This window comes from Chaetomium globosum, genomic scaffold (assembly GCF_000143365.1).
Source record: "Chaetomium globosum CBS 148.51 scaffold_3 genomic scaffold, whole genome shotgun sequence".
Classification (NCBI taxonomy): domain Eukaryota; kingdom Fungi; phylum Ascomycota; class Sordariomycetes; order Sordariales; family Chaetomiaceae; genus Chaetomium; species Chaetomium globosum.
This window is the reverse complement of record NT_165978.1, coordinates 3968812-3992192: the sequence shown is the minus strand read 5'-3', so window position 1 is coordinate 3992192 and position 23381 is coordinate 3968812. Positions and strand designations below refer to the sequence as shown.

The following is a 23381-nucleotide window of genomic DNA, read 5'->3' as shown; positions in this document are numbered from 1 at the left end:
GTGGGAAATGGTGGCAACAGACAACCGATTGTCTCAGAAACTTCGGCAGGCTGCCGTAGGCTTGCCAGCCACCCGGACTAGGAATGTAAGATGCCTCAGACGGCACCTAAGCTTGGCGAATTACGCGGCAATCTCATTCCCTTGAACCATTTTTTGTCGAATGTTGTCAGGCTGCGAATGGTTCTTCGCGGTTGGGTTCTCCGCCTCACCCCGCTGGCTAGCTTGGCTCCTCGTGCATTCGTGCCGAGTTGTCACACTTGTCTGCTGCTAACCAGGAGGCGGGCGTCTCAATTGAAACCTGCGATTTTGTTAGCAGTGAGGTCTAGTCGTTGTTCTGAAGTTGGTGATACGTACCCGATGCGCCATTCTCCATTCCCATCGCGTAGAACTGGTTTCCGGGTTTGGCCTGGTTGCCGGGACTGCCATTGCCTTCACCCTGGAAGATCCTGTCTAGCATCGCATCCAGCTCCGGATCCTCGCTCTGGGCGGTAAAAAAGGGCTCGGTTGCCGCAAGGTCGGGGAGTTGGTGCACGGTGACGCCTTGGGAGATGAGCGGATGAGCTGTGGGGACTTGAAAAAGCGCCGACATGGCTAGATGCGGGTTATTCTTTGCAAGTTGGCGGAAGCTCTCCATGGTGTTTGTCAATCTCGTGGCAGCCCCGGACTGAGTGTTGACACAAATGACGTCGTTGGTCAAGTCGGTGAGCTTTGCGATGATCGGGAGCGGGTTGGCAACGGGCAGGCCGCCATTGAGGCAGTTAATGAACAGGCCAAGGCCATTCATCGGCTGGAGATAGCTCTGAACAGCTCGAACCTCGGTGCGCTCAACCTTGTGTGTGCCATCGTCGAGCCGTATCAGTTTCCAGCCTAGGGCCGCCAAGTAGCTCTCGCGGATAACAATGCCCATGTGCTTGATGGCAAACTGAATCCAGTTCTGCAGCGTGATATTCTCGTCTGACAGAAACTCTCTGATCACCGAATACACAGCACACATGAAATCCCACTCCTTGTGGAAGGGATCCTCTCTCCAGAGCATCGTCATAATAGGCGACTTGTCTTTTTGTGCGAGCTGGGAGAACAGCGATGAGTAGTATGCTAAAGAATCTTAGATCAACCGACACAATATCTTGCGTTTATCTAACGTACCGCGGTAACCCATGAACCCGTTGACCTTCTTTTTAGCGGGTTGACGCTGATTCTCAGTCCGCATCATGGTTGAGAGCGCTTTCATTGTCGTCTCGCGATCTCCAGGCGGAAGCCCTTCAAAGGTTTCGATGATCTGGTTGACGCCCGCCATTGTTGCTTAATGGTGCAGCGCGTTACAGTGTCGAGGGTCGAAAAGCTCGATGATTTTTTTTTCCGCGGTGACTGCCAGCTATTGTTCTGACAGGAGGGAAACTTAGGGCTCTCGAGGAATGCGGGAGGTAAAGCGCCAACCGTGTGTTTGTATTTAATTGGAGGTCAAAGGTCAGTACGCTTACCTAAGGCGACATACGCTCTTAGTTAATCACTTCTTTGTCCACTCCTGGTCACTCGGGTGCTATCATATTCTGATGATGGTTATGCGAAATGGGCTCATTTGTCAAAATAACTAGCTTCTCCAAGCACGCGAAATAGCTGCGGTCCTTAACTCTAAGACAAGGCCCATGGAGTTTGAAGTATCTTAACTCCACTGGCCGTCAAACTCGAGACAGTATTTCCGGACTTCCCCTTCCAAGAAAATGGGGACATCGGGGATATCGTCTCCCAACAAAGCAATCCCTGCCAGCTCCGGTGCATTGATCTCGGCATTCAACGCCTCGGGCCTTGAGCGACCCAAGAGATCATATTCCGGGCAAGGAGTCTATTTGGTCACAATCAGCTTTGTGATCAAGTGCGTAAATGTCCGAAGATGTGACGTACCTCGCTCATATCTTCAAGACACAGGATGATTGCCTCCTCAGTTCTCTTCCATCCTCTGAAATAATGGGACAGGCGGCGCTGGATCCGTCTGGTTTTGGACTAGCGCTGGTTAGCAATGCGTTTGCGAAAAGGTAAGGTGTACTCACTCCTCTGACGAACTCTGAGAGACGTGGCCCAGGGATTCGATGAAACTATTGCACCGTGTTAGCAAACTCGTCGACTTGCTCCATGATCACAACCTTACTCTCTCGAACATCTCGCGATAATTATCATAATCACGGGAGATTTCGGGCTTCAGCCAGGTGATGGTAGTCGGGAACATGAGCTTGAAGTACGGCTGTGGTTTGCGCTCCCTAAACAGCTCTGGGCTCACGATTGGGCCTGGCTGAAGGTTGCCAAAGAACTTGTGCCATGCAGTGCCTGGAACATGTCTCAATGGATGAACCAAGTTCTCTGTGTGCCAGTATTGCACCAGCTTCTCCACGTCCTCATCCTCGTCCTCTGGATCGGGGACGTCGCTCTGATCAACATGACCATACTTGTGGAGAATGAACCCGCCATAGACCTTGACATCCTCGTTGTAAGTCAGGCCACACTCCTTCCCTGGGTATGTTTCGGCTTTTTTATGAAGAAAAAGGGTGGTGAGGAGCTCTTTCACTAGAAGTTGGGCTTCTTTGACTTGTCTCTCTAGAGACTCGTCCCCTCCTGATGCAAAGCCGGTTCTCTTCTGCTGGAAGTCGAGAAATTCGAGAATGGCGTTTGACGCCGCAAGGAACTGGCAAACGGTCTTGACCACGGATGGCTGGTCAATAATCACCAGAGAAGGAGAGTTTGAAACTCTCTCTGTGGTTACCAAAAATATATTGGCTGTTTGCAGGATCTCCTCGAAGGAGGTCTCGAACTTCTCGATTTCCGTCGCGATGACGGAGCGAGTGTATTGCGCTTGCATACGCAGAACGGCCTGGATGATAACAAGCAGATGCGTTAGCGTGGTCCCTCACGACCCTAAATAGATACTCACTAGACCAAGCGCACGACGGTCCATTTGTATCTCGCGAGTGCGAGAAGATTGGTTCCCTAGGAACGATACAATCTTGGAGCGATGCCGGTCGGCCATGGTTCTTGACGCTGTTCTTGATCTCAGCCGGATCCCAATGATTTCGTTTTAGGTGAACTCGCTCAACGATTCATGTTGTTTCTTCTTGCGGCAATGATGTCTGTCCCTGGCCATCAGGAAGTGGGAATGGAAGTGACACGGAGGAAATTCAAAGCTACGAAGGAGGTTGGATGGGGTTGGGGCTCCTCAATTCGCTGCACACAATGCTTGCGCCCTTAGTATTGTACGGAAGTTATTCGGGATTGTCTGTGCTTCCACTTACTATTGTTCTACGATGACAATACTAACCCTCAATGGGGCGAAGTTCGGAGGATTTTCCGATTCCCAAATTTTAGCCCACAACTGCTTTTCGAAAAAGGTTGCCTCCAAGTTCTCAACTTTACTTCCAATTCAGTTCCCTTTTCTCTCGTCATTCTGAGACGACTCTCCCATTCAGACTTTTCATCGGTAAGCCAAACTCACGACTCAACCAACAAGTTTCCAGCGACCTCGCATTGTTTCCCCAAACCTCTAGCGACAATCAACTCGACTTTCCCAGTTCACAGCAGCAATGGCCTCTCGCATCACCGGTACCAAGTTGACGGCCATTGAGGACGCCTCTCCTCTGGCGTTCGTTTTCAACGGAAACGAAATGATTGTGCAGTGCACCGCCAATACCGATGATGAAGCTGGTGCCATTAGCATCTTGAGCATTGCGCTCGAGAACTTCAAGTGAGTCTAACCCATTCAACTCGCCGGTATTCAGCCAGCTAACTTTCCTCAGGAAATTCAACGATGGCAAACACGCTGTCATTGTCCGCCCCAAGGATTCCACTCAGTACTGGATCACCAGCGCCCCCTATGCTGAGACTCTGGACAAAAATGCCTATCAGGTCATCAAGTCCACCGAAATCCGCATCTCTGTGCCCGGTAAGTAGAGTTTGGGCATCTCAATCCATGCCGTCCGAGACCTAATCTATTTACCAGATCTTGTCCCCGAGGTGCCGACCGGGCCCCAGGGCGTGAAGCATCAGAAGATTTCCAAGCTGCGCATCCGTCGGCCTCGCAATCAGTTCATTATCTACCGTCAGTGGATGTCCGCCAAGATCCACGCTTCCAACCCTGGCGTGACGGCTGCCTGCATCTGTGAGCCTTTTCCTGCTTTCTTGTCGCTGTGCAGTGCTGACACCCAACAGCACAGATTGTTGCGCGGACCTGGCAGTCCGAGGAGCCCCATGTCAAAGCCCGCTTCAAGGCCCTGGCCGACGAGGAGGATCGCATTCACAAGGAGATGTACCCGGGCTACCGTTATGTGGCTGGTCGCCGCAATCCCCAGCTTCCCTTGTCCAAGCGCAACTTGACTCGCGACCCGATGACAGTCGCTGAGAGATTGATTGCCGCCGGGCTTTGATTTCCAACCAGCAACCAACGCCCACCACTACGGACTCGAATCGGTCGACCCATGACATCCAGAGTTGCCAATCCACCAGAAAAATAGCAAGGAACAACCATTCAGAAGCACCACTGAACTCAAAAACCCCCCAAAAAAGTTGAAAACAAAACCACAAAAACAGGTCAGCCCGCCCCCGCCCCCATCTCATCTCGTATGTCGAGTCGATTCCCTGGTTCTTTGATGCTGAAATTCGCTTCAAAGAAGATTGCAATGCAATACCCGTCTTATCCATGGCCCATATCCGACTCAATCGCAGTTTGGAGTGCCAAAGGATTCGACACCAAACCCCCACATTCCTTTCTGACCGCGAGACGACGATTTGCACTATGCCTTCACCATTGTGCGACAACAGCCTGAGGAAACTTGTTGCGGGGGCACCCACCAACACTAATTGACGGTCACTCATGCTACAATCCTGTGATTGAGTTCTAAGGGGGGGGGGAAACAGCTCGAATGATGGACTCTAGGACTAAGTTCTTGGAGACGAACTTCTGGGAATACCCTCTTGGAAGGGGGCAGAAATCGGGATGGATCGAATAACTGAAAATTACTCAGTTTTGTTTGTCATTGAAATGGTTCTTGAAGGCGATTGAAGGCGATTTAAAGATACACTGAGGCCGAAAGGGCAATTGGCGGAGGATATATAGAAGTGGGTGCACAAACAAGACTTGGCCATAACAACCAGCTCGATTCCTTGCGTGATTGTGATTTCCGAGTTGTCTAACTGTGAACGACGGAGAGTTACCTCCCTCCACCGTGCTCCGAGTTACGAGATGCTCAACGCTCAGAATTTCATTGGCGAAGCCGTTGTCCTAATCGTCCCCCCACCGATCAATTCGCCCAGCCGATGCCCCGCGATCACGCCAATGACATGGCGTAGCTAATGCCGTCGCTGAATGGAGGACGACGAGAACACACCACGAATTCGAACTCGCCTTAATTACGGCGAGGGGCTATTGAAGGGAAGCGGACATGACTCGGGAGCCGCGACTTGGAAACGGCGGGTCACCCTCGGCATCGAAAAGACGGCTAGCATGGCCACAAGTACAAAGAAACACTTGCGAAACGGCAATTTGCTCAAGAACAAAGCCCATCGAGCTGAGTGCTAGGTAAGTAAAGCCATCTCGGCAGGGCTTGGAGGCATCCGAGAACCCCAGACGACCATTCCTAGCGGAGAGACGCTCCCTCTACACCCCGCCCCGAATTCGTATTCCCCAATCGATTGACCGACCGGTTGGCAGGACCGACCGAACAGCTACTTGACAATATATACGAGCGAACCAAGCCAAGCCAAGCAACGAGACGAGACACCGCACCTTCTCCTCCCACGTGGAGTTACGGAGTTACGGGCGGCCGTTCCAGTCGCTGCTCCAGATGAAGGTACGGCAGCGGAACTCGGTCCCTTGTTCTTTGTCCCCCGAGGGGCCCAGCGGGCGCGCGCACATGAAGAAGGATCTGCCTACCAAGGGCGTCAGCCAAGACCTTTTAGATGTCGAGTAACAAGATACGGGGATACGGAATACAGAGTTGGTGATACAAGAAGTGGCGGGGGGGGGGGGGGAGGGGCAATTATCCTTTGGCGAAATAAGTGAAGCAGGAGGAGACAAGACCGGCTTTTGAAACAGGAAAGAGTGGGGTTAATAAGAGAGGCAGAAAAGGAGAAAACATACCGCAATTGACGCCGGGTTTTTTAGTTACCAGCGTCTGACATTTGTCGCCATGTTCACACCGGGGCAGGACCCGTTTGCCAAGCAGCTTGGACCAGGACTCTTTTGCCTCGATGGGATCGAACACTTTCTCAGGGGAGAAGCTTTGTGGTTTGGGGCTTTCCTCAATTGGGTTCTGGGTGTCGTTTTCGAGGGCGGCCGTGCTGCTTGGCTCGTCTGGCCCGCGTCGTTCCCCAGATGTTCGTGCTGTAGCACTTTTGTTTGAGGCGGTGGGGGTACCAACGACGCTATGGTTCTCGACAGTCGGTGTGGTATCTGGTGTGGGTGTTTTGGGCTTGAAGAACCCTTTCAAGCTACTTTGCCCGAAGCCTGGTGTTGACTTTGTCGAGTTATCTCTGCTGAGTGTCGCTTTGCCCTTCTTTTGGGGCCGCTTTGGAGATATTGAGGATTCTGCCTGCCGTTTCGGTAAGGGTGGCTTTTGCGGAGAGGTGGATGTGATGCTAGTCGATGTCATCGTGTTGGTGGCTGCGGCCAGCCCCACAGGTTGACTTGAAGACTGCGGCATGGAAACAACGTTTGCTATCCGGGACACGTTACTGTTCCCTTCATTGAGTGCGGTATCAGCGACGCGGGGTGTCTCCTGAGAGCCAGGCGTAGCGAGGCTGGAATCCGCCTTTGAAGGTGGTGCAGCTTTCTTGGAAAACATGTCCCGGATATTTCGTCGGCGGTCGAACTCGGGGATAAGCTTGGCTGAGGCTGGAAGCAGATCCTTTGGTGACCATTCCCGCTGGCGTTTGCCATCCTTGAACATGTTTGCGGGGTTCATGAGATCCTCAATGCAGACCTTGGTGCCATTAACATCGACAGTGTCGTCAATAGTAGCGTATACGGGACAGTGATCTGAGCCTAGCAGGCCTTCTTGAATGTTGGAGTCAATGAACCAATCCTTGATTCCGGAGCTGCAAAGCACGTAGTCTATCCGGCTCCCAAAGTTGCCCGGCCGTGCATTCTTCCTAGTATCCCAGCAGGTGTACATGCCGGGGCGGGTAGGATGGAACTCTCTGCAGAGATCCCAGAGCACGGGCTCTTCCCTGCCTTCCTCTCTCTCCCCAGCGACGTGCCCTCCAAACACGATGTGGTTCAAAAAGCACCGAGAGGGGGTGGAGAAGAAATCGTCGAGTGTCATCTCCTCCTTCCGCAGGCGCTCTGCCAAGCCGGCGGTATCTTGCTCAGAGCGGATGATGTTGAGGTCACCACAGAGAAAAACCTGTTTTCCCATAGCAACAAGGTTGCGAACCCTGACGTCGATGGCATTGATGTAGGCCTGGCGGAACTCGTCTCTCGTCTCGTCCCGGGTCGCAGGGCTGTAAACCCCAATGAGAACGAAGGCGGGGAACTCTAGGATAACGCAACGACCTTCAGAATCGAGGGTTGGTTCGTCAACATAGTCTGAAAGTTGCCCGGGGGTCGGGTACCCGCCAATCTGCTGGTCAACAGGCAGGTGCTGGAACTTGGTCGAGGAATTCGGGGGGCAGAGCGTGCCGGTGATGCCTTCTTCTGCACGGATTGGGCAGCATTTCGAGGAGCGTGTATAAATGGCCACGCCAGAGTATCCTATACAGTGGATTAACACGAGTGTAATGATCAACGAACTATCTGGCGCCGACCAACCTTTTTTGTACTTTGGAAGACTGAAGAACACGTCCCAGCCGGGGACCAAAACCATGTCGTCCCTGAGATCTTTTCTCTGGATTTTGGTCTCCTGCATCACCACAATGTCGGCTTCCAGCGTGTCAAACATGGCCTGCAAGCTGGTCAGTTTGGTTCTGGCGCGTGGGAGGGTTACGGCCGTGATACCTGGAAGGTGCGTTTCTCCCGCCACGGTTGGTACCCAAAGGGATTCCTTATGCCGTTGACTACGAGAATATTAACGGCAAGAACATAGGCGGCAGTGAGTGGGCAAAGATGTTTTACCGTTCCATGTCGTGATCCGAAGCGGCATCTTGACTTGGGTATTGTCTGCTCGAAAAATGGATGGCTGTGATGTCACGACTTCAGACCTGACCGACTTAACCCACCAAAATACGCCAACCCCGCTGGAATAGGTAGTTTGAGGTTTCCAAACTCCTCAAATGAGTGGCAGGTCCAAGAGACCATGGGCGAAATGGCGTAAGACCGCAGGGTTCAAGCGATGGAGGCGCGGTGAGGACTCGGGAGCGAGATCTCGGAATCAAGGCGGAAATTGTGGCTTTACATTTGGAGATTGCATCGCCAACAACAGTGTTCCCAGATTTAAGCAGCTTGGTTTCAAATTTGTTAATTCACATGAATGAATGGGCAGCGCAATGTAGCGTTTGGTCTCCCAACTCGCCTTAAACTCGAGGCGGTCGCGACCTGATATGGCAGGCGTCACGAACACCACGCTTGCCGATCGCGAGGTCACCTGACTGGATTATGGTCTGGCCCCATTCTTTTACCAAGATTATGTCATCACAGTTTGCCAGAGTTCTTGGCTCGTACACTCGCTGCCGCACACCCGAGGTCTGGCCGAAAATGACCTGATTGGATTCATTGGGGTCTGACCTCACCCGAGCTCGAGCAAAAGCGGGTCAGTTGCTTCATCCATTGCTTGCTTCACCTTGGAAGCCCCCCCACGCAATTGACACACCACACCACCTCAAATCGAGTCGCCGACGACGCAGCCGACCACGATGTTTGCGCAGCGCCAGATCGCTCGCGCTACCCAGCGCCTCACTGCCCAGGCCCGCGCCCAGGCCCAGCGCCGCTTTGCCAGCACCGAGACCGAGAACAGCTTCGTCCGCGAACGCCGCCATGTGAAGGAGCACGCCGGTCCCACCACTGGTGCGAACCCCTCCGGAGCATCTTTGTTGCTAACCGGTCAGAAGGCTAACAGCTAAGCAGAGCTCTGGCGCAAGATTTCCATCTAGTATGGCCCCTTCCCCCCATCCCCAGCGATCCTCCATGCGTGGTTTTCATAAACCTATGCCCTGGACCATCGAACCGACGGCCTGTCAATCTCGCAAAGCTTCAGAGGAGGAGGGCGGAGCTGTCAGAGAACTGAGAGAGCAAGATGGAAGGAGCCAGAGAGGGAGAAACGCAATATTAAACCAGAAGCGGAGCTAACAAGGGCAACCCCAACAGCGGCATCCCCCCCGCGCTCATCCTCGCCGGCGCCAACGCCTACATGCTCTGGAACGAGCATTGGGAACACTGGTCGCATATGCCCCCTCTCGAGGAGCGCGTCGAGTACCCTTACCAGAACATCCGCACCAAGAACTACCAATGGGGCGATGGTGACAAGGTACGTTTATTCCCCTCGTTTCTTTGTGCCCTACGAAGCTAACAAACCCTGACAGACCCTCTTGTACGTATATCTGCCAAATTCTCGTTGCACTTCTCTGGGCTGAGGAGAGTGATGAGGAAGCCAAAACCGAAATGTGGCCCGCTCGCTAACCATGACGCACAGCTGGAACGACTCGGTCAACTACCACAACAAGGACAAGACCACCTAAACGACAAGAGAAGGAGTGATCTGGCCGTCTCTCAAGGAGGTTCGGAGACAATGGGAGGGTGAACGTAGATGAGGCCGAGAAAGGACCAACAAACAGCAATCAACTGTACATGTTTCCTAGAGTTGAAGAATCGAATCCCGGCCATCCGGATTTCAGTGACAAATTTGCACCGCTGCCTGGACTACGTCGCGTTTGCATTTGACTGCCAGTTCGGTTTGGCACATAACTCAATATGGAACGTGAGGGGGTTTGGTATGTACAAATAGCGGCACCGGAGAGTCAAACACATCCACCACTCTCCAGTCGGTGGGATGATTTTGGGCCCAGAAGTTTGGATCGACAACCAGCATTCCCACCAGGTCCCTAGATCCAGCAGGAGATATCGGCTTCCATGAAACGCCTCACTATGATGCCTTTCATTGTTCTCACATACATGTTGACTGAAACATACAAGTCAATACACGGGAATTTTCTACCTCTGGCCTGGCCTTGTTGCATGAGGTTTGCTCTTCTCAAGTAAATCCCCAGCCCATCATATCTAATAGACCATCGAGTTCGAGATGAGCAGAAAGGGCAGCAAAAAACAGAAGCTCATCGGGGCGGGGGGTAGCCCGCTGCGAAGCCCCTTTCTTGATTCAGTCTGGACGGCTAGTTTGTTTCCGTCGCTTTTCTGGTCTTCTTCCTTCACCTATTTCCTTGGGCCCCTGTGATTCATATCACCCTTTCATCGCTTGCTCTTCGTCCCGCACCTTCAGATACGCATCCGCACACTCATCCGCCCTAGCAAGATCTCCCTCCACCCTAAAAAGCGTCGCCTTCTTAGCCATTACCTCACATCTTCCAACCACATCCTCCACAGCCTCAAAACAACAAAACGCCCCGTCTAGTGCCTCGTGCGCCATCGCCATCACTCTTGCCCTCTCTAATGATAGCCCCGAACTGCGCTCCTTCTTCATCTCCCCCGCTAACCCCACCCTCGCGTCGGCGAGGATGTTGTATAGAGAACCAGCTGTGTAGGTGATGTCCGTCTCGAGGTAACGCGGGATGACAGCGACGAGAAGGCGGTCAGCGGCAGCAAACTCGCCGAGCGCGTTGAGGATGTTGGCCAACGCTCCCACCGCCTCCCAAAGCAGAGCTAGGAGCCGCGCCCGCCACGCCATGCTTGCTGCACGCATCGCGAGCGTGAAGCCCTTCTCTGGCCGGCCGATGCGGTCGAACAGCTGGATTTTGATGAGAAGGAGCCGGATGCGTAGAGACGAGTCCCGGTCACTTTCGCGGAGTTCGGAGATGAGCCTATCAACCTTAGTGAAGGCGGCATCAAAATCGTTACGGCGCATGAGGGCCTCGATATGGAGGGTGTCGATGATAAAGACTATGTCGGATTCGATGTCTTCGGAGGAATTTTGGAGGAGTTGAGAGAGCAGGACCTCAGCTGAGTCGAGGTTGTTGTGATGGAGATCTCGGCGTAGTTTCAGGAGGCCGCGGTGGAGGTGCCAGTATTGGTCTGGTTTCGCGGACCGGAGTGAGTTGGTGTCTATGGTTTCCAGTTTGGCGTATGCAGCCTCGTATTGCCCTTTGCCGGCAAGCATGCCCGCCATCCGACAGGTGAGCTTCAGCTCATCGTCAAACACGGAACTATGGACATGGCAACGGAGGAACACCTCGCACGTCATCTTTGACATGGCCGCCATACCGAGCCTATCCCACAAGGCAATTCCAATGGAGAGCTGCGGACCCATCATTGCCTTGACATTCTTCTCCACAATAACTTGAGAACTTCGGACCATGCTTTCGACAGCGACCGAGATGCTCTCGCCATTTGCCAGCCCCATTTTGGCCTCGCTCAAGAGCGCCGAGCTCCATAATATCCACATGCCGGTCTCTTTGGCCTTCGCGCGGAGGAAGGCCAGCAACTCCTTGCCACTCCCGAGCATGCTGTTATCCTCGAGTTCCTTGACGAGGTTTGGGTGAGCTCTGCCGAAGTGAAAAAACCAATTTAGCGCAAAGTTGAGGCACGTGGTATCCTGATTTTCCTTTGCGGTTGAAATGGCTTCGAGCATGGTCGCCACAGCCTCTTTGTGACAGCCAAAGTCCGACTGCACAATCCCCAAGTTTAGTAGCGCATATTGATAGAATAAGCGGTCCCGGTTCTGCATGGTGTAATCAAAATAGCGGTGGAGGTGGTCGAAGGCCGCTGGGAACTCGCCCGACCGCCATGAATCGGAGAAGCTACTCGTGGTCAGCCAAAGTCCGATAAACCGGGAGCATGCAGGACGAACTTGAGGTAATGTGACAAGCTTGGGACGATACGGCTGCTTTTGACGAGTTTTTGAAACTGCTCTCGGATCCTTGGTGGTACCCTAGTTCCGTATTCTGTCACGGTAAGTCGACTTGCTTGCTTTCAACAGGATTATACGGGAAGCTTACTCTGAACCTGCTCAATCTGGAACTCCAGGAGACTCTCAATATCGTCGGTGCTGACTGGAAGTTCGGCGTCTTGGCCGTCCATGAGCAGCATATTTCCGTACGCCGCCACGGCGATCCCGTCCGTCTGTAGCCCCCATTCATGCTCGCCTTCAAGGAGCACCGAGTCAAAACTAAGCCGGCTGTGGTGAGGATTCCGGCGTCTCCAGTATGCAGCGGTTGGCTGACGGTATTTGACGAACGTCTTCCAAAGGTTGGCCACGTAATCAAAGTACAATCTCGTGTACTCGAGGTGTGCCTTTCTGATAAAGACGCCGAAGGGCGAATTGCGCGTGAGGAGGACACCGGAAGGGGGCTCCTCCCCACGCGAGGCCAGTTCACGCAACTCAGCCTTCGTTCTCGCCAGGTGGTTCGGGAGCTGATCGAAAAACTCGTGTAGGGTATGCAGTGAATCAATGCCCCAGAGTTTCTCCAAAAACCTGTCCCACAAGCTCCGCCCAGGTAGGCGGTCGACCGCCGCGAAGGGTGCCAGCAGCTCCTCGAAGTGGTGAACCGACACGGCGAGTCGGATGGTGTTTTCCGCTTCCTTCCAACGTTCGGTGGGGGCGACGGAGGGACCCGTTAAGCTGTAGTCAAGCAGGTGGGACGTGAGAAAGTTGATGACGGGGATTGTGGCATCGTTGGGAACTGCCCCTTCAATGTATAACTCGATGAGCGCCAGCAGCCCGATTTTGGATGGAGCGAGGTATCGCGACATGGCTGCATTGCCAGTGGCCCAAGCAGGGTGTGGTCCCGACTTGGGACTTGGATGGAAGGCACTAAATGAGTGTACTCAACGAGCGGCGTGAGAAACGAGGCAGCTGATTGTTGGATCGCGCAAGCGCAGGTTCCTTGGTGATGCCAAGATCGATTGCTTGAGCAGACAATTGTCAAGATACACCCAAGGTCTCGCGAGAGCTTGAATGATGGGCAGGTTGATTGAGGATAAAGGAAAGTGCCACGTAAAATGCATACGACTTTTGCTCAACGAGAATTCTCCTATCCAATCCCGCCGAGAAACTCCGTCACCGCTTAGGTATGATGTCTGCGGTAGTCGCGATGAGCGTGTCAAAGTTGCCAGGCAGGGAAAGTGGGGTGGGTCGTGGAATGTTTAACTAGCAGAGGTACCCTTGGAGTCATCACATTTCTCTCGGGATCGTCTAGGATTGGAAAGTATACGTTATACTGAGAGCACAAAGGGGACGGAAAAGGTGGAGATGACCTAAATATATTTATTTCTAGCTTCTGGAGCATTTGATGTGACTTCATATACGATGGGGTTCGCCATAGCCAAATTCCCCCATCCATTCATTACCTTCTCGGTTCGACGCATCCTGTTCCAATACAGGTCGATCAGGCCTAATCCCGCGCCGACCTAAGAAAATTATAACAAAAGAAAACAGAAGAAAGAAAGAAACCCGATAGGAGAGAGGTATCACAATATGCATGAATAAAAAGCGAGTGTTAGTCCCAGTGTCCCTACCCCTCCGTCCCGTTGCCTGGGAATGAGTTATGCCCAAAGCGCCAATCTTCCGTCGTTCCCCTTGAAATGCAAAACAAAAAGCCGCCCTGATGCTAATAACCGGCAACTGCTCTAGAATGGACCTTGGCCAAGCTCAGGATTGGGCCGCCGGTCATCGACCGCGATCTTCCCCTGAATTCCCCCGTCTTGTCGAAAAGGACGAGTTTCCTCCAAAACGGCTTGCCAGGGTGCTGTACCAGACATCGTGGATGGGTCCGCGCCAGTCGTCTCTGGCTGATTGGCTAAAGGAAGGGCCTCGCTCAAGATCCTCAAGTTGGTTTGGAGAAGGGATCCTCTCTTGGAACATGCGGGAGGACTCCTCGGGGCTCTCGTAACCGTCCTCATGGAACGGCTCATACTGTGGCCCCGATGAAGTACCCCGAGCAAGCGACCGTACAACGTCGTTCTTGCAAATTGGGCATGTGCGTCGTCTGGTGGTGAGCCATGGAGTTCTGCGTTACGTCAGTATGGCCCTTGAATCCACGGTATGGTGGGACAGTGGCGACTTACATGCACTCCGCGTGAAATTCGTGTCCGCAGGGGAGACTCATCACCTTGCTCACGCCGTCGACATATTCTTCCAAACAGACAACACACTCAACCTGCTTACCCATGTGCTTTTTCCATTCGCTAGATATTCCATGTGAATTCTTCTCGCGAGAAGGCCGCCGCACGGACTGAGTAGAGCTACCTGCGGTAAATAGGTCTCCCTGATCGGGGACACCCGGGGAAGCGCGAGATCGTGGCCGTGATCTCGAAGAGCCTTGTAGCAGCGGCGTTGTGGGCGAAGAGCTTGTAGGTGAAGGTGTCCTTGGTGAGGGAGTCCTCGGTGATGGGGTAGGCGAAGGGGCGACCGTGTGGTACGTTCGGACTGGGAGTCGATCTACCACAGACTTGGGGGCTCTCCACCTTCGCATCCGGATCTTTATCCGCAATATGAGTAAAGCGTATACGACCGTTAGTGTGATCAAAGGGCTGACAACCAAAACTAGGAGAGTGTCGAAAAAAGGGTTGGAGCCGCTCGAGGGCGCAATGGTGACCCAGAGGCCTTCGCGAGCACTGTTACTAGCAGGGGACAAAGGATCAGGACGTGGCATCGTGGCTGAGGAATGTCGGGTCTCGTCCGGTGTGCCGACTGTTGTGTCCTCTGCGCTGTCGTCGTCACCGCCAAAAATCTTTGACAGAAGTCCACCTCGTGGGCTAGAAGAGGACTGTGATTTCCCGGACCCTGGAGTAGCCGAGTTTCCCACAGTTCCGGGCACATACTCTCCGCTGCTGGGAGTGATGCTCCCGCCTCTGGGCCCATTGACCTCCGTGGGTGGGTTGTAGCCAGTCTTCTTGTCAGCTTGACCAGCGAACGTCTCAGCGCTACTCAATCGGCCATTGCCATTGGCCAACCCTTGGGAGCTGGACACCTCGCTGCTTTCTGCGGTCGATCCCGCGAGGTCAGGGTCACGCCAATCCTGGACTCCGATTTGGAAACCGTCCCCAGGCGACGTGGAAGAGCCTTTGGCACCAGCCTTCGATGCCTTGTCAACGCTGGCCTCAGTAAGCTTGTCAGGCTCATCATCCCAATCGCCAACAGGAATCCAGTCTAGGCGGCCGCTTGTTGGCGGCCGATTGGTGTCAACAGAGGTACCCTCGCCATCCCCCCAACGGAATAGTCGGGAAAACCAGCCTCTCTTAGCCACAATTGAATTCTCGGGTTTCGGTATGGTGTTTCCTCTTGCAGATACTGTCGTGGTTGTAATCTTGGAAACATGCCTCGTCGATAATGGTGATTTTTTCGAGTCGTTATTTCTCTCGGCCTTGGTCGAGTGCGGTTCTTTTCGCAAAGGATCCATCTTCTTGCTCAGGGCGCCATTGTCAAAACTTACAGACTGCATGAGCGATGAGAGCAAATGAGCACTTGTCCGCGAGGTAAAAACCGAGGGAATTGTAACGTTATCAACATCGCCCCGGGCGAACATCTGGATCAAAGGGCCCCCCTTTTGGTTATCGCCCACAATGAGAGCGATGGCGCCCCGACGCTGAGCCCATTTGACCTTTTCGAGAAAGCCGCAGCCACCTCGGCTCAGGAGAGCAACCTTGCCCGTGATCTCCGCAGTTTCTTGCATAGACTGAATGTCGGCGTGATTCGAACCCGTGATCGGCTCCTTGCTATAAGGGTTTCTTGTCTGCTGAAAATGTTGGTGGAGATAGTCGTCTGTCCCATCATTGGTGTGTTTGGTTTCGGAATGGGGTCGCTTCTTTTGTACTGCGTCCCCCACGGCCGGATCCTTTGCCAGGCCGTTCATCTTCAGGTTCTTCACGGCGTGAGCAAGGGGGTGAGGCTTAGTACTAGCCGAGCCCTGCATGACGTTTTTGATGGCCAGCTTCGTCCTTCCATCTTCCCATCCCGGGATATCGCTGCATCCGAGCTCGCCCTCCCCTTCGCCTTCCTGTAATGTCTCATCGGAAAAGCCGCTCCCTATCCACAGCTGTCCTTTTAGCCCGTCGATACCCAAGGAAGGCCCAAAAGCGGCGGGGCGGGCGGGAAAATAGGTGCTGTTATCGTCGGTGAGAGTGATTGTAGCCGCTGGTGGAAAAAGAGAAAAGGGCGCGGTGAACGAGAAGAAGGCTCGGAATGACGACTTCTGGGGTGGCGATGACGTTGCTACGGGGCTAGAGTGCTGGGCTGAACTGATAGACCGGCAGACAAGGAAGATGGACGCGGCGAAGAAGAGGACGAGGATGGCGATCCGTGGAGGTCGCATCGTAGGGTTGTCACGCGTTCGATAATTCGAACAAATACTGAGTTTAACGGAGGATATCGGTTCTAATTAAACGGCTTTGGTGGCACTGCTCGCAGAGTCAGGCCGAGTCGCGTCTGATCATTCGTGTAAACAGTCTAAAACCGTGTTAGGTTGTAGGAAGATTGGAATGATTGGAAAGCGCAAGGTTAGGGAGGGAAATGGATGACGAGACATGCCATGCCGCAAGTGCTTGTGATAGCGACGACTGGTGGGGCGGCGTGCCCAGAACCACCTGCCTGGGTTCCGCAGTGCCTTACCAGGGGTGCCACAGCGCCCAACTGAAACGGACTTTGTACAGATACCTATCTATCCGTAATAATGCATGTAAATATGCCGCTAAAACAGGGTTTTGATTGAATTGGTACTTGTTCATTGTCACGAGGATCGGCATGAGTTCCCCGCATTCTCTCGCCTGTCACAGTATAACCGTACAGTATTTGACAGAAATGCATACAGTCGGGGAGGAACTCGAAGGACTCGGGTGCTCAGGAACCAGCACAGTACAACATCAGAGCTCCGCTGCATGACGACGAGTACGAAAAGGGGCTGTCGAGGACCAGGCACTAATCATGTTGAACTAAGAGGCTTCATTCTGTCTTACCTAGCTTGGAGGTACGTGTACCGCAAAAGCTGCCTCCTCTTAAGTAGGCCAGCAACTTCGAGCTTCTCTCGGCAATCCCAACCTGAGCTCATCCGGCTGGATGAGATGATGTTTAGTTAGGTACCTACACAGTTGGTATCCAAGGTTAATTTACCTTGGACAAAAGAGCGGCGGTCCGGGGTATTTTTGAAACCCGAATGCTGTAAAGAGTGCTTACAGTCAACGGTTGGATGAATTGCGGGTGGGCGAGGACGAGTTTCAAACCTTGTTCCCGGATAGGAGCATGGCCCAGAATGCCCAGTTGCGCCAGGGTCAGGGCTCAGGGTGTTGCAGGGAGGTGGAGTCTGTGGAATGGAAGGTTTTGAGGTTTTGGTGCAGCTGGAGCTGCTTCGTTTTGACTCATGCACTGACCCCTCCTTGCCCGGCAAAAATTCCTGCAAGCCGGAAGGGCCCCTCTTTGAGTCACCTCCTGCCCCTCTTTGGGCTATTGACCCCTCCAAAAGCCCTGGATGTTGAGTTCGTTGCGGCGACTGGCTAGCCTGGGACGGGAATCGCGACTCAAACTCCCCTCGGCCCTCATCCTGCCATCGTCTCGACACTACTCCCTGCAACGACCAGCAAGCATGGCTCCCGACGCCCCCGCCGCCGACGCTCCGGCGGTCGATCCGGCCACGGCCAAGAAGAATGGTGAGCTCCGCACCCGTCTCCGATCAACGCATCGCCGGCGCTAAATTTATCAACTCGCCTAGAACAGAAGGAGAAGGCCAAAGCTGATAAAGCGGCCAAGTTCGCCGCAAAGCAGGCCAAGCTGAAGCAGCAGCAGCCTCAGCAGAAAGCTGCGGCTGCCCAAGCGGCCCCGAAGCCTCCCAAGGCTCAAGCACCGTCCCTCCCTCCCTACCAAGACGAAACCCCGGCCGGCGAGAAGAAAATCATTCAATCTTTCGACCACCCCCACTTCCAAGCATACAACCCCAAGGCAGTCGAGTCTTCTTGGTATCAATGGTGGGAGAAAAGCGGTTTCTTCCAGCCGCGACCCGCTCGATCGCCCGAGCTCGGGAAGTTCGTCATCCCTCTTCCGCCTCCCAACGTGACCGGCGCACTCCACTGCGGCCATGCTTTGGCCAATTCGCTCCAGGACACCCTTATTCGGTGGCATCGGATGAAGGGCTTCTCCACGCTCTGGGTTCCTGGCTGTGACCATGCCGGCATATCTACACAGTCTGTTGTTGAGAAGATGCTCTGGAAGAAAGAGAAGAAGACGCGCCTGGAACTTGGCCGCGAGAACTTCACGAAGCTTGTCTGGGAGTGGAAGGGGGAATACCATGAGCGCATCAACAACGCCCAGAGGCTCATGGGTGGATCGATGGACTGGACACGCGAGGCTTTCACCATGAACGAGAATCTGAGTGCCGCCACCATGGAGACGTTCTGCCGGCTCCATGACGAGGGGTACATTTACAGATCGAGCCGCTTGGTGAATTGGTGTACACACCTGCAAACAGCCCTCAGCTCGTTGGAAGTAGAGAACAAGGACATCACTGGCCGCACTATGCTCGATGTCCCAGGCTACGACCGAAAGGTTGAGTTCGGCGTCCTCACCTTCTTCAAATACCCAATTGACGGCACCGACCTGACGATTGAGGTCGCGACGACCCGTCCTGAGACCATGCTTGGCGATAGTGGTATTGCCGTTAGCCCGGGCGATACTCGCTACACGCATCTCGTTGGCAAATTTGCGCGCCACCCCTTCACAGACCGGTTAGTTGGATCCCTATCGATACCAAGACTTGATTGCTCACAAGCTGCAGCCTCCTTCCTATCGTTGAGGATAGTTACGTGGACCCGGAATTTGGTACCGGAGCGGTCAAGTTGACCCCTGCGCACGACTTCAACGACTACAAATTGGGTGAACGCCACAACCTCGAGTTCATCAACATCCTGAATGAGGACGGCACTCTCAACGAAAATGCTGGCCCCATGTTCCAGGGCCAGAAGAGGTTCAATGCTCGGTACACTGTCGTCGACGAACTGACTAAGCGCGGGCTTTTTGTCAAGAAAGAGCCCAACGCCATGACCATCCCCCTGTGCGAGAAGACGAAGGACGTTATCGAACCATACATGACGCCTCAATGGTGGGTGCGGATGAACGAGATGGCAGATGCCGCCTTGAAGGTTGTCGAGGAAGGGAAGGTCAAGATCAGCCCTGAGAGTGCAAGGAAATCCTACGACAGGTGGCTAGCCAATGTGAATGATTGGTGTATCTCCCGCCAGCTATGGTAAGTCCTACAGCTTTTTCCGTGACAGAACGAGTTGCTGATAGTATCTCCAGGTGGGGCCACCGCATCCCAGCTTACCGTGTCATCCTTGAAGAGGAGGAGGGTGAGCGCGAGACCGACAAATCCCCATGGGTTGTCGGCAGGACGCCCGAGGAGGCCCAGGCGAAGGCCGCGGCCAAGTATGCGGGGAAGAAATACCGTCTAGAGCAGGACCCCGACTGCCTCGACACTTGGTTCAGCTCCGGTTTGTGGCCTATGTCTATCCTCGGCTGGCCCAACACCGAAAGCAGCGACTTCAAGAATTTCTTCCCGACCAGCATGCTGGAGACGGGTTGGGACATCCTGTTCTTCTGGGTCATTCGGATGATTATGCTCAGCCTTAAGCTGACGGGCGAGGTGCCTTTCACCGAGGTCTACTGCCACAGTCTCATCCGCGACTCCGAAGGCAGAAAGATGAGCAAGTCGCTAGGCAACGTTATCGATCCTCTCGACATCATCAATGGTATTGAGCTTGAGGCGCTCCACGCTAAGCTTCTCACGGGCAACCTGAAGGAGGATGAGGTTGAGCGCGCCACCAAGTACCAAAAGACCGCATTCCCGGGTGGCATTCCCGAGTGCGGCGCGGACGCCCTCAGGTTTACCCTGTTGTCTTACACCACTGGTGGTGGCGACATCAGCTTCGATATCAAGGTGATGCACGCCTACCGCCGGTTCTGCAACAAGGTTTGGCAGGCCAGCAAGTATGTGCTGGGCAAGTTGCCCCAGGATTTCGTCCCGACTTCGAAGCTTGACACTTCGGCTCTCTCCGTCCCAGAGCGCTGGATACTTCATCGGATGAATTCTGCCGTCAAGGGTATCAACGAAGCACTTGAGGCGCGGCAATTTTCCACTGCCACGAAACTTGCTTACCAATTCTTTTATGATGAGCTGTGTGACGTTTTCATCGAGAACAGCAAGGGTATTCTGAGCGATGGCACCCCGGAGCAGCAGCAGAGTGTCCAGCAGACCCTGTATCGGACGTTAGATGTCGCATTGCGCCTCCTGCACCCATTCCTGCCTTTCATCACCGAAGAGTTGTGGCAACGTCTTCCCCGCAGCAAGGACGATACGGTGGCCTCAGTTATGCTGGCACCGTATCCCGAGCCCGAGAGCACATTGGAGTTTGAGTCGGATGCGGAAGACTACGAACTCGGCCTTCAGTGCGCCGGTGGACTCCGATCCTTGGCCGCTGACTACAATATCCGCTCAGATGGGTGCGGGTTCATCAAGACGTCCACGGCAGCGAGTTTCGAGAAAGTTAGCGCGCAGCTCCAGGCCATCAAGACGCTTTCCGGCAAGGGCGTCGCGGATGTCAGCGTTCTTGGCCCCGATGCCGACGAGGCATCGTCGCCGAAGGGCTGTGCGGTCTATGTTGTCTCCGCCAACGTCGCGGTTCTCTTGCAAGTCAGCACACAAATCAAGGACATTGACGCGGAAATCAAGAAGATCAACACCAAGCTGCAAAAGACCAACATTGCCATTACAAAACAAAATGAGCTGATGGGGCGTGAAGGGTTTGAGAAAGTCAGCGACGTCGTCCTCACGGCTGAGAAAAAGAAGCTGGCCGATGCCCAGGCGGCGAAGGAGAACTACGAGAGGACACTAGCGGAGTTCGGTAAGCTGAAGCTCTGAGGCGGAAAAGAGCCATAGATTTATGGGTACTCTACAATATTCAAGATTACTCATGCAGTCCTGACTCTCGTCAGTTTATGGAAAGCAGCTGTTCGCCGTCGTCATCTAGAATTTCCGGCTGTCACTTGTTACTGCTCTGCTACTCCTGTGAACGAATGTTGGAAAATCGAGAATTTAGCGCCTTACAGAACGGTATTCCAGAACTCCTACACGTGCGAGATTTATATGTGCTGTTGTTTGTGCAATCTCGAACGCGATCGGAGCTGGGGTTCGGGTTGAGTTCCCCGGCGTTGTGGGTCCGAAGCCGCCTCTTCGGGGCCGACAACTCGGACATGTGGGGCGTTTTATCGGTGGTGGGGTAATACAGCCACTTATCGAGGCGCAAATTGTGGCTAATTTTTTCCGCAGCCCTAACTAAGGAAATCGCTTGGCCACACATTCCCAAAATTTCGCGATCCCTGACCCGCGAGAACCTGCACATCACAACGATCCGCCTGTCGACGACGACGCAGGTAAGTTTAGAAGCCCCATACGGCTTCATCAGTCTTTTTGATACTAATTCTATTGGCTTGTAGAGAAACCGCCAAAATGAGTACGTTAACACCCCCCCTTTGCGATCACCACTTCGCCTCCGTTGTCGAGACTCATTACCCCTTCCACGCCGACTCCCCGATTGTCCGACGACACCTTTCGCATTATTTCGCACCTACAACAATTACACCTCCTTCCGATTTACTTGAAAACATCTCCATCGATACATGCGTTTTGGTGTTGGGGCAGCTGCGCTGACACGGAACTACAGCCAAGGGTACCTCCAGCTTTGGCAAGCGGTACGCTTACGCCCATCTCAAAGTTCTGCTGGTTGAGGATGGATGCTGACCGCACTTCTAGCCACAACAAGACCCACGGTCTCTGCAGACGCTGCGGGTAAGTCGAATACGAACCCTTGATCCGATACGTGGAACGAGACCAGCCAGCCGGTTGGCAACGAACTCGAAACTGCAATACGATTATTCTGGCAGGGACTAACCCCTTCACCAGCCGTCGGTCTCTCCACAACCAGAAGAAGGTCTGCGCCGGGTGCGGCTACCCCGCTGCTAAGACCCGCAAGTGTATGTTTTCAGTAATCCATTTTCTGACTCCTCTGAGTCGCAACCCGAGAGTCGATCGCTGACACGGGTACATGACAGACAACTGGTCCGAGAAGGCGAAGCGCAGAAAGGTCACCGGTACCGGCCGCATGCGGTACCTCAGCACAGTCTCGAGGAAGTTCAAGAACGGCTTCCAGACCGGCGTGCCCAAGGGTGCTCAGGGTCCCACGGTTTCGGCTTCTTCATAATCGGTTATCATGACAGGCGGGGGCATGGACAATGGGACGGGTCAACTCCGGCGAGCGATGTAACATGGATCGAACAATTTTCGGACGGGCCTACTCGCTTTTCGCTGGAATACCACAAATGGCATGATTTCGCGCGCGCGGGGCTCGATTCAGTGGTCAATGCATCGAGCACAGGTCATGAAAACGGCGTAACGTTTGGGATCAATCACACTGCTTCTTTTTTGGCCAAGTTTCTTGTGCAGGGGCGGGCAAAAGAAAAGGATCTCTGGAGACGCAAGCACAACCGGCAAACCGGCCGGTTCAGACCAGTCCCAGTCTTCAGCAAGCTAGCAGCGAGCAAAACAGAGGTGGCTCTCAAAGTATGAAGGGTATCGTCTCTACTACTGGCCTCGTTCGAAGACTCTAACCCCACCGTCGCCTCCCACATGGTACAAATACTCATGGTCCTTTACCCGGGCTTCCCGATGCGTAATTCTGATGACACCACTCACATCCTTGGCTGTGCCCGTGTCAAGTAGCCTCAGGCTGATGACCATGCCCGCCTCGTGCGCCAGGCTCAGCGCAAACCAGGCGTGCTGCTTCTCTAGTGTTGTCTCCTGCTCCTTGATGAGCGGGTCGTCAGCGGCCAGCGTGATAATGACAGCGTGTGTTTTCTAAAGTCACGTCAGCGCTCGTTCACATCAACAACTTCCGCGCCGTAAGTAAAGACAAGGCTCACCTCTCTCAACTCCATCAACATCTCCTTCATCGCGATAGCCGTTCCCGGGGCATCCCCAGCACCCTGTAGACCTTGGCCCAGCCCCAAGCTCGGATCCAACGCCGCCAACACAAAATCCAACCCGTCTATCACCAACACCACCCTCTTTTCCGCTCTTTCCCTCTCCCCACCCCGAGCCGCAGCCGCAGCCGCAGCCGCAGAAGAAGTGATCGAGGAAGAACGCCTCAACCTCTCCACCCCCTCCAACACCACCCGCCCAATCTCTCCGGCGCCGCGCCCCCCAACACCCACCTCCCACCCCTGCCGCACCTTACGCTGCTGTCCACATAGTGCACCCACACCAAA

General features: G+C 53.9%; 10 protein-coding genes across 10 annotated transcripts in view; 4 read left to right on the top strand and 6 right to left on the bottom strand.

Annotated features, from left to right (window-relative positions):
* Nucleotides 1-287: 287 nt before the first annotated feature.
* CHGG_06586 (uncharacterized protein) lies at nt 288-1297 on the bottom strand (the record flags this gene model as incomplete). The annotated part of the gene is made up of 3 exons (XM_001222680.1): nt 288-298; nt 355-1095; nt 1147-1297. The coding sequence occupies 3 exons, from the start codon at nt 1295-1297 to the stop codon at nt 288-290; spliced, it is 903 nt and encodes a 300-aa protein (XP_001222681.1).
* Nucleotides 1298-1663: 366 nt separating this feature from the next.
* On the bottom strand, nt 1664-3019 carry CHGG_06585 (uncharacterized protein; the record flags this gene model as incomplete). Its single annotated transcript, XM_001222679.1, has 5 exons — nt 1664-1843; nt 1903-1980; nt 2049-2093; nt 2147-2863; nt 2924-3019. 5 exons carry the CDS (start codon nt 3017-3019, stop codon nt 1664-1666), a joined length of 1116 nt encoding a protein of 371 aa, XP_001222680.1.
* Nucleotides 3020-3569: 550 nt separating this feature from the next.
* On the top strand, nt 3570-4409 carry CHGG_06584 (uncharacterized protein; the record flags this gene model as incomplete). Its single annotated transcript, XM_001222678.1, has 4 exons — nt 3570-3730; nt 3783-3928; nt 3986-4144; nt 4195-4409. The coding sequence occupies 4 exons, from the start codon at nt 3570-3572 to the stop codon at nt 4407-4409; spliced, it is 681 nt and encodes a 226-aa protein (XP_001222679.1).
* A 1385-nt stretch (nt 4410-5794) lies between these two features.
* On the bottom strand, nt 5795-8120 carry CHGG_06583 (uncharacterized protein; the record flags this gene model as incomplete). The annotated part of the gene is made up of 4 exons (XM_001222677.1): nt 5795-5910; nt 6122-7732; nt 7790-7975; nt 8093-8120. 4 exons carry the CDS (start codon nt 8118-8120, stop codon nt 5795-5797), a joined length of 1941 nt encoding a protein of 646 aa, XP_001222678.1.
* Nucleotides 8121-8829: 709 nt separating this feature from the next.
* Nucleotides 8830-9651, top strand: CHGG_06582 (uncharacterized protein; the record flags this gene model as incomplete). The annotated part of the gene is made up of 4 exons (XM_001222676.1): nt 8830-8980; nt 9259-9440; nt 9496-9503; nt 9606-9651. 4 exons carry the CDS (start codon nt 8830-8832, stop codon nt 9649-9651), a joined length of 387 nt encoding a protein of 128 aa, XP_001222677.1.
* Nucleotides 9652-10367: 716 nt separating this feature from the next.
* On the bottom strand, nt 10368-12832 carry CHGG_06581 (uncharacterized protein; the record flags this gene model as incomplete). Its single annotated transcript, XM_001222675.1, has 2 exons — nt 10368-11989; nt 12079-12832. 2 exons carry the CDS (start codon nt 12830-12832, stop codon nt 10368-10370), a joined length of 2376 nt encoding a protein of 791 aa, XP_001222676.1.
* A 916-nt stretch (nt 12833-13748) lies between these two features.
* CHGG_06580 (uncharacterized protein) lies at nt 13749-16392 on the bottom strand (the record flags this gene model as incomplete). The annotated part of the gene is made up of 2 exons (XM_001222674.1): nt 13749-14088; nt 14147-16392. 2 exons carry the CDS (start codon nt 16390-16392, stop codon nt 13749-13751), a joined length of 2586 nt encoding a protein of 861 aa, XP_001222675.1.
* A 1263-nt stretch (nt 16393-17655) lies between these two features.
* On the top strand, nt 17656-21088 carry CHGG_06579 (uncharacterized protein; the record flags this gene model as incomplete). The annotated part of the gene is made up of 5 exons (XM_001222673.1): nt 17656-17719; nt 17782-18790; nt 18841-19308; nt 19362-20962; nt 21054-21088. The coding sequence occupies 5 exons, from the start codon at nt 17656-17658 to the stop codon at nt 21086-21088; spliced, it is 3177 nt and encodes a 1058-aa protein (XP_001222674.1).
* A 479-nt stretch (nt 21089-21567) lies between these two features.
* CHGG_06578 (60S ribosomal protein L37) lies at nt 21568-22318 on the top strand (the record flags this gene model as incomplete). The annotated part of the gene is made up of 5 exons (XM_001222672.1): nt 21568-21571; nt 21782-21809; nt 21871-21906; nt 22021-22091; nt 22170-22318. The coding sequence occupies 5 exons, from the start codon at nt 21568-21570 to the stop codon at nt 22316-22318; spliced, it is 288 nt and encodes a 95-aa protein (XP_001222673.1).
* A 380-nt stretch (nt 22319-22698) lies between these two features.
* Nucleotides 22699-23381, bottom strand: part of CHGG_06577 (uncharacterized protein) — a gene marked incomplete at both ends in the record, with an annotated part of 1185 nt that continues 502 nt past the window's right edge. The window contains 2 exons of the mRNA XM_001222671.1: nt 22699-22971; nt 23037-23351. Of these exons, the coding sequence (XP_001222672.1) occupies nt 22699-22971; nt 23037-23351 (588 nt within the window). The remainder of the gene's footprint in view (nt 22972-23036; nt 23352-23381) is intronic.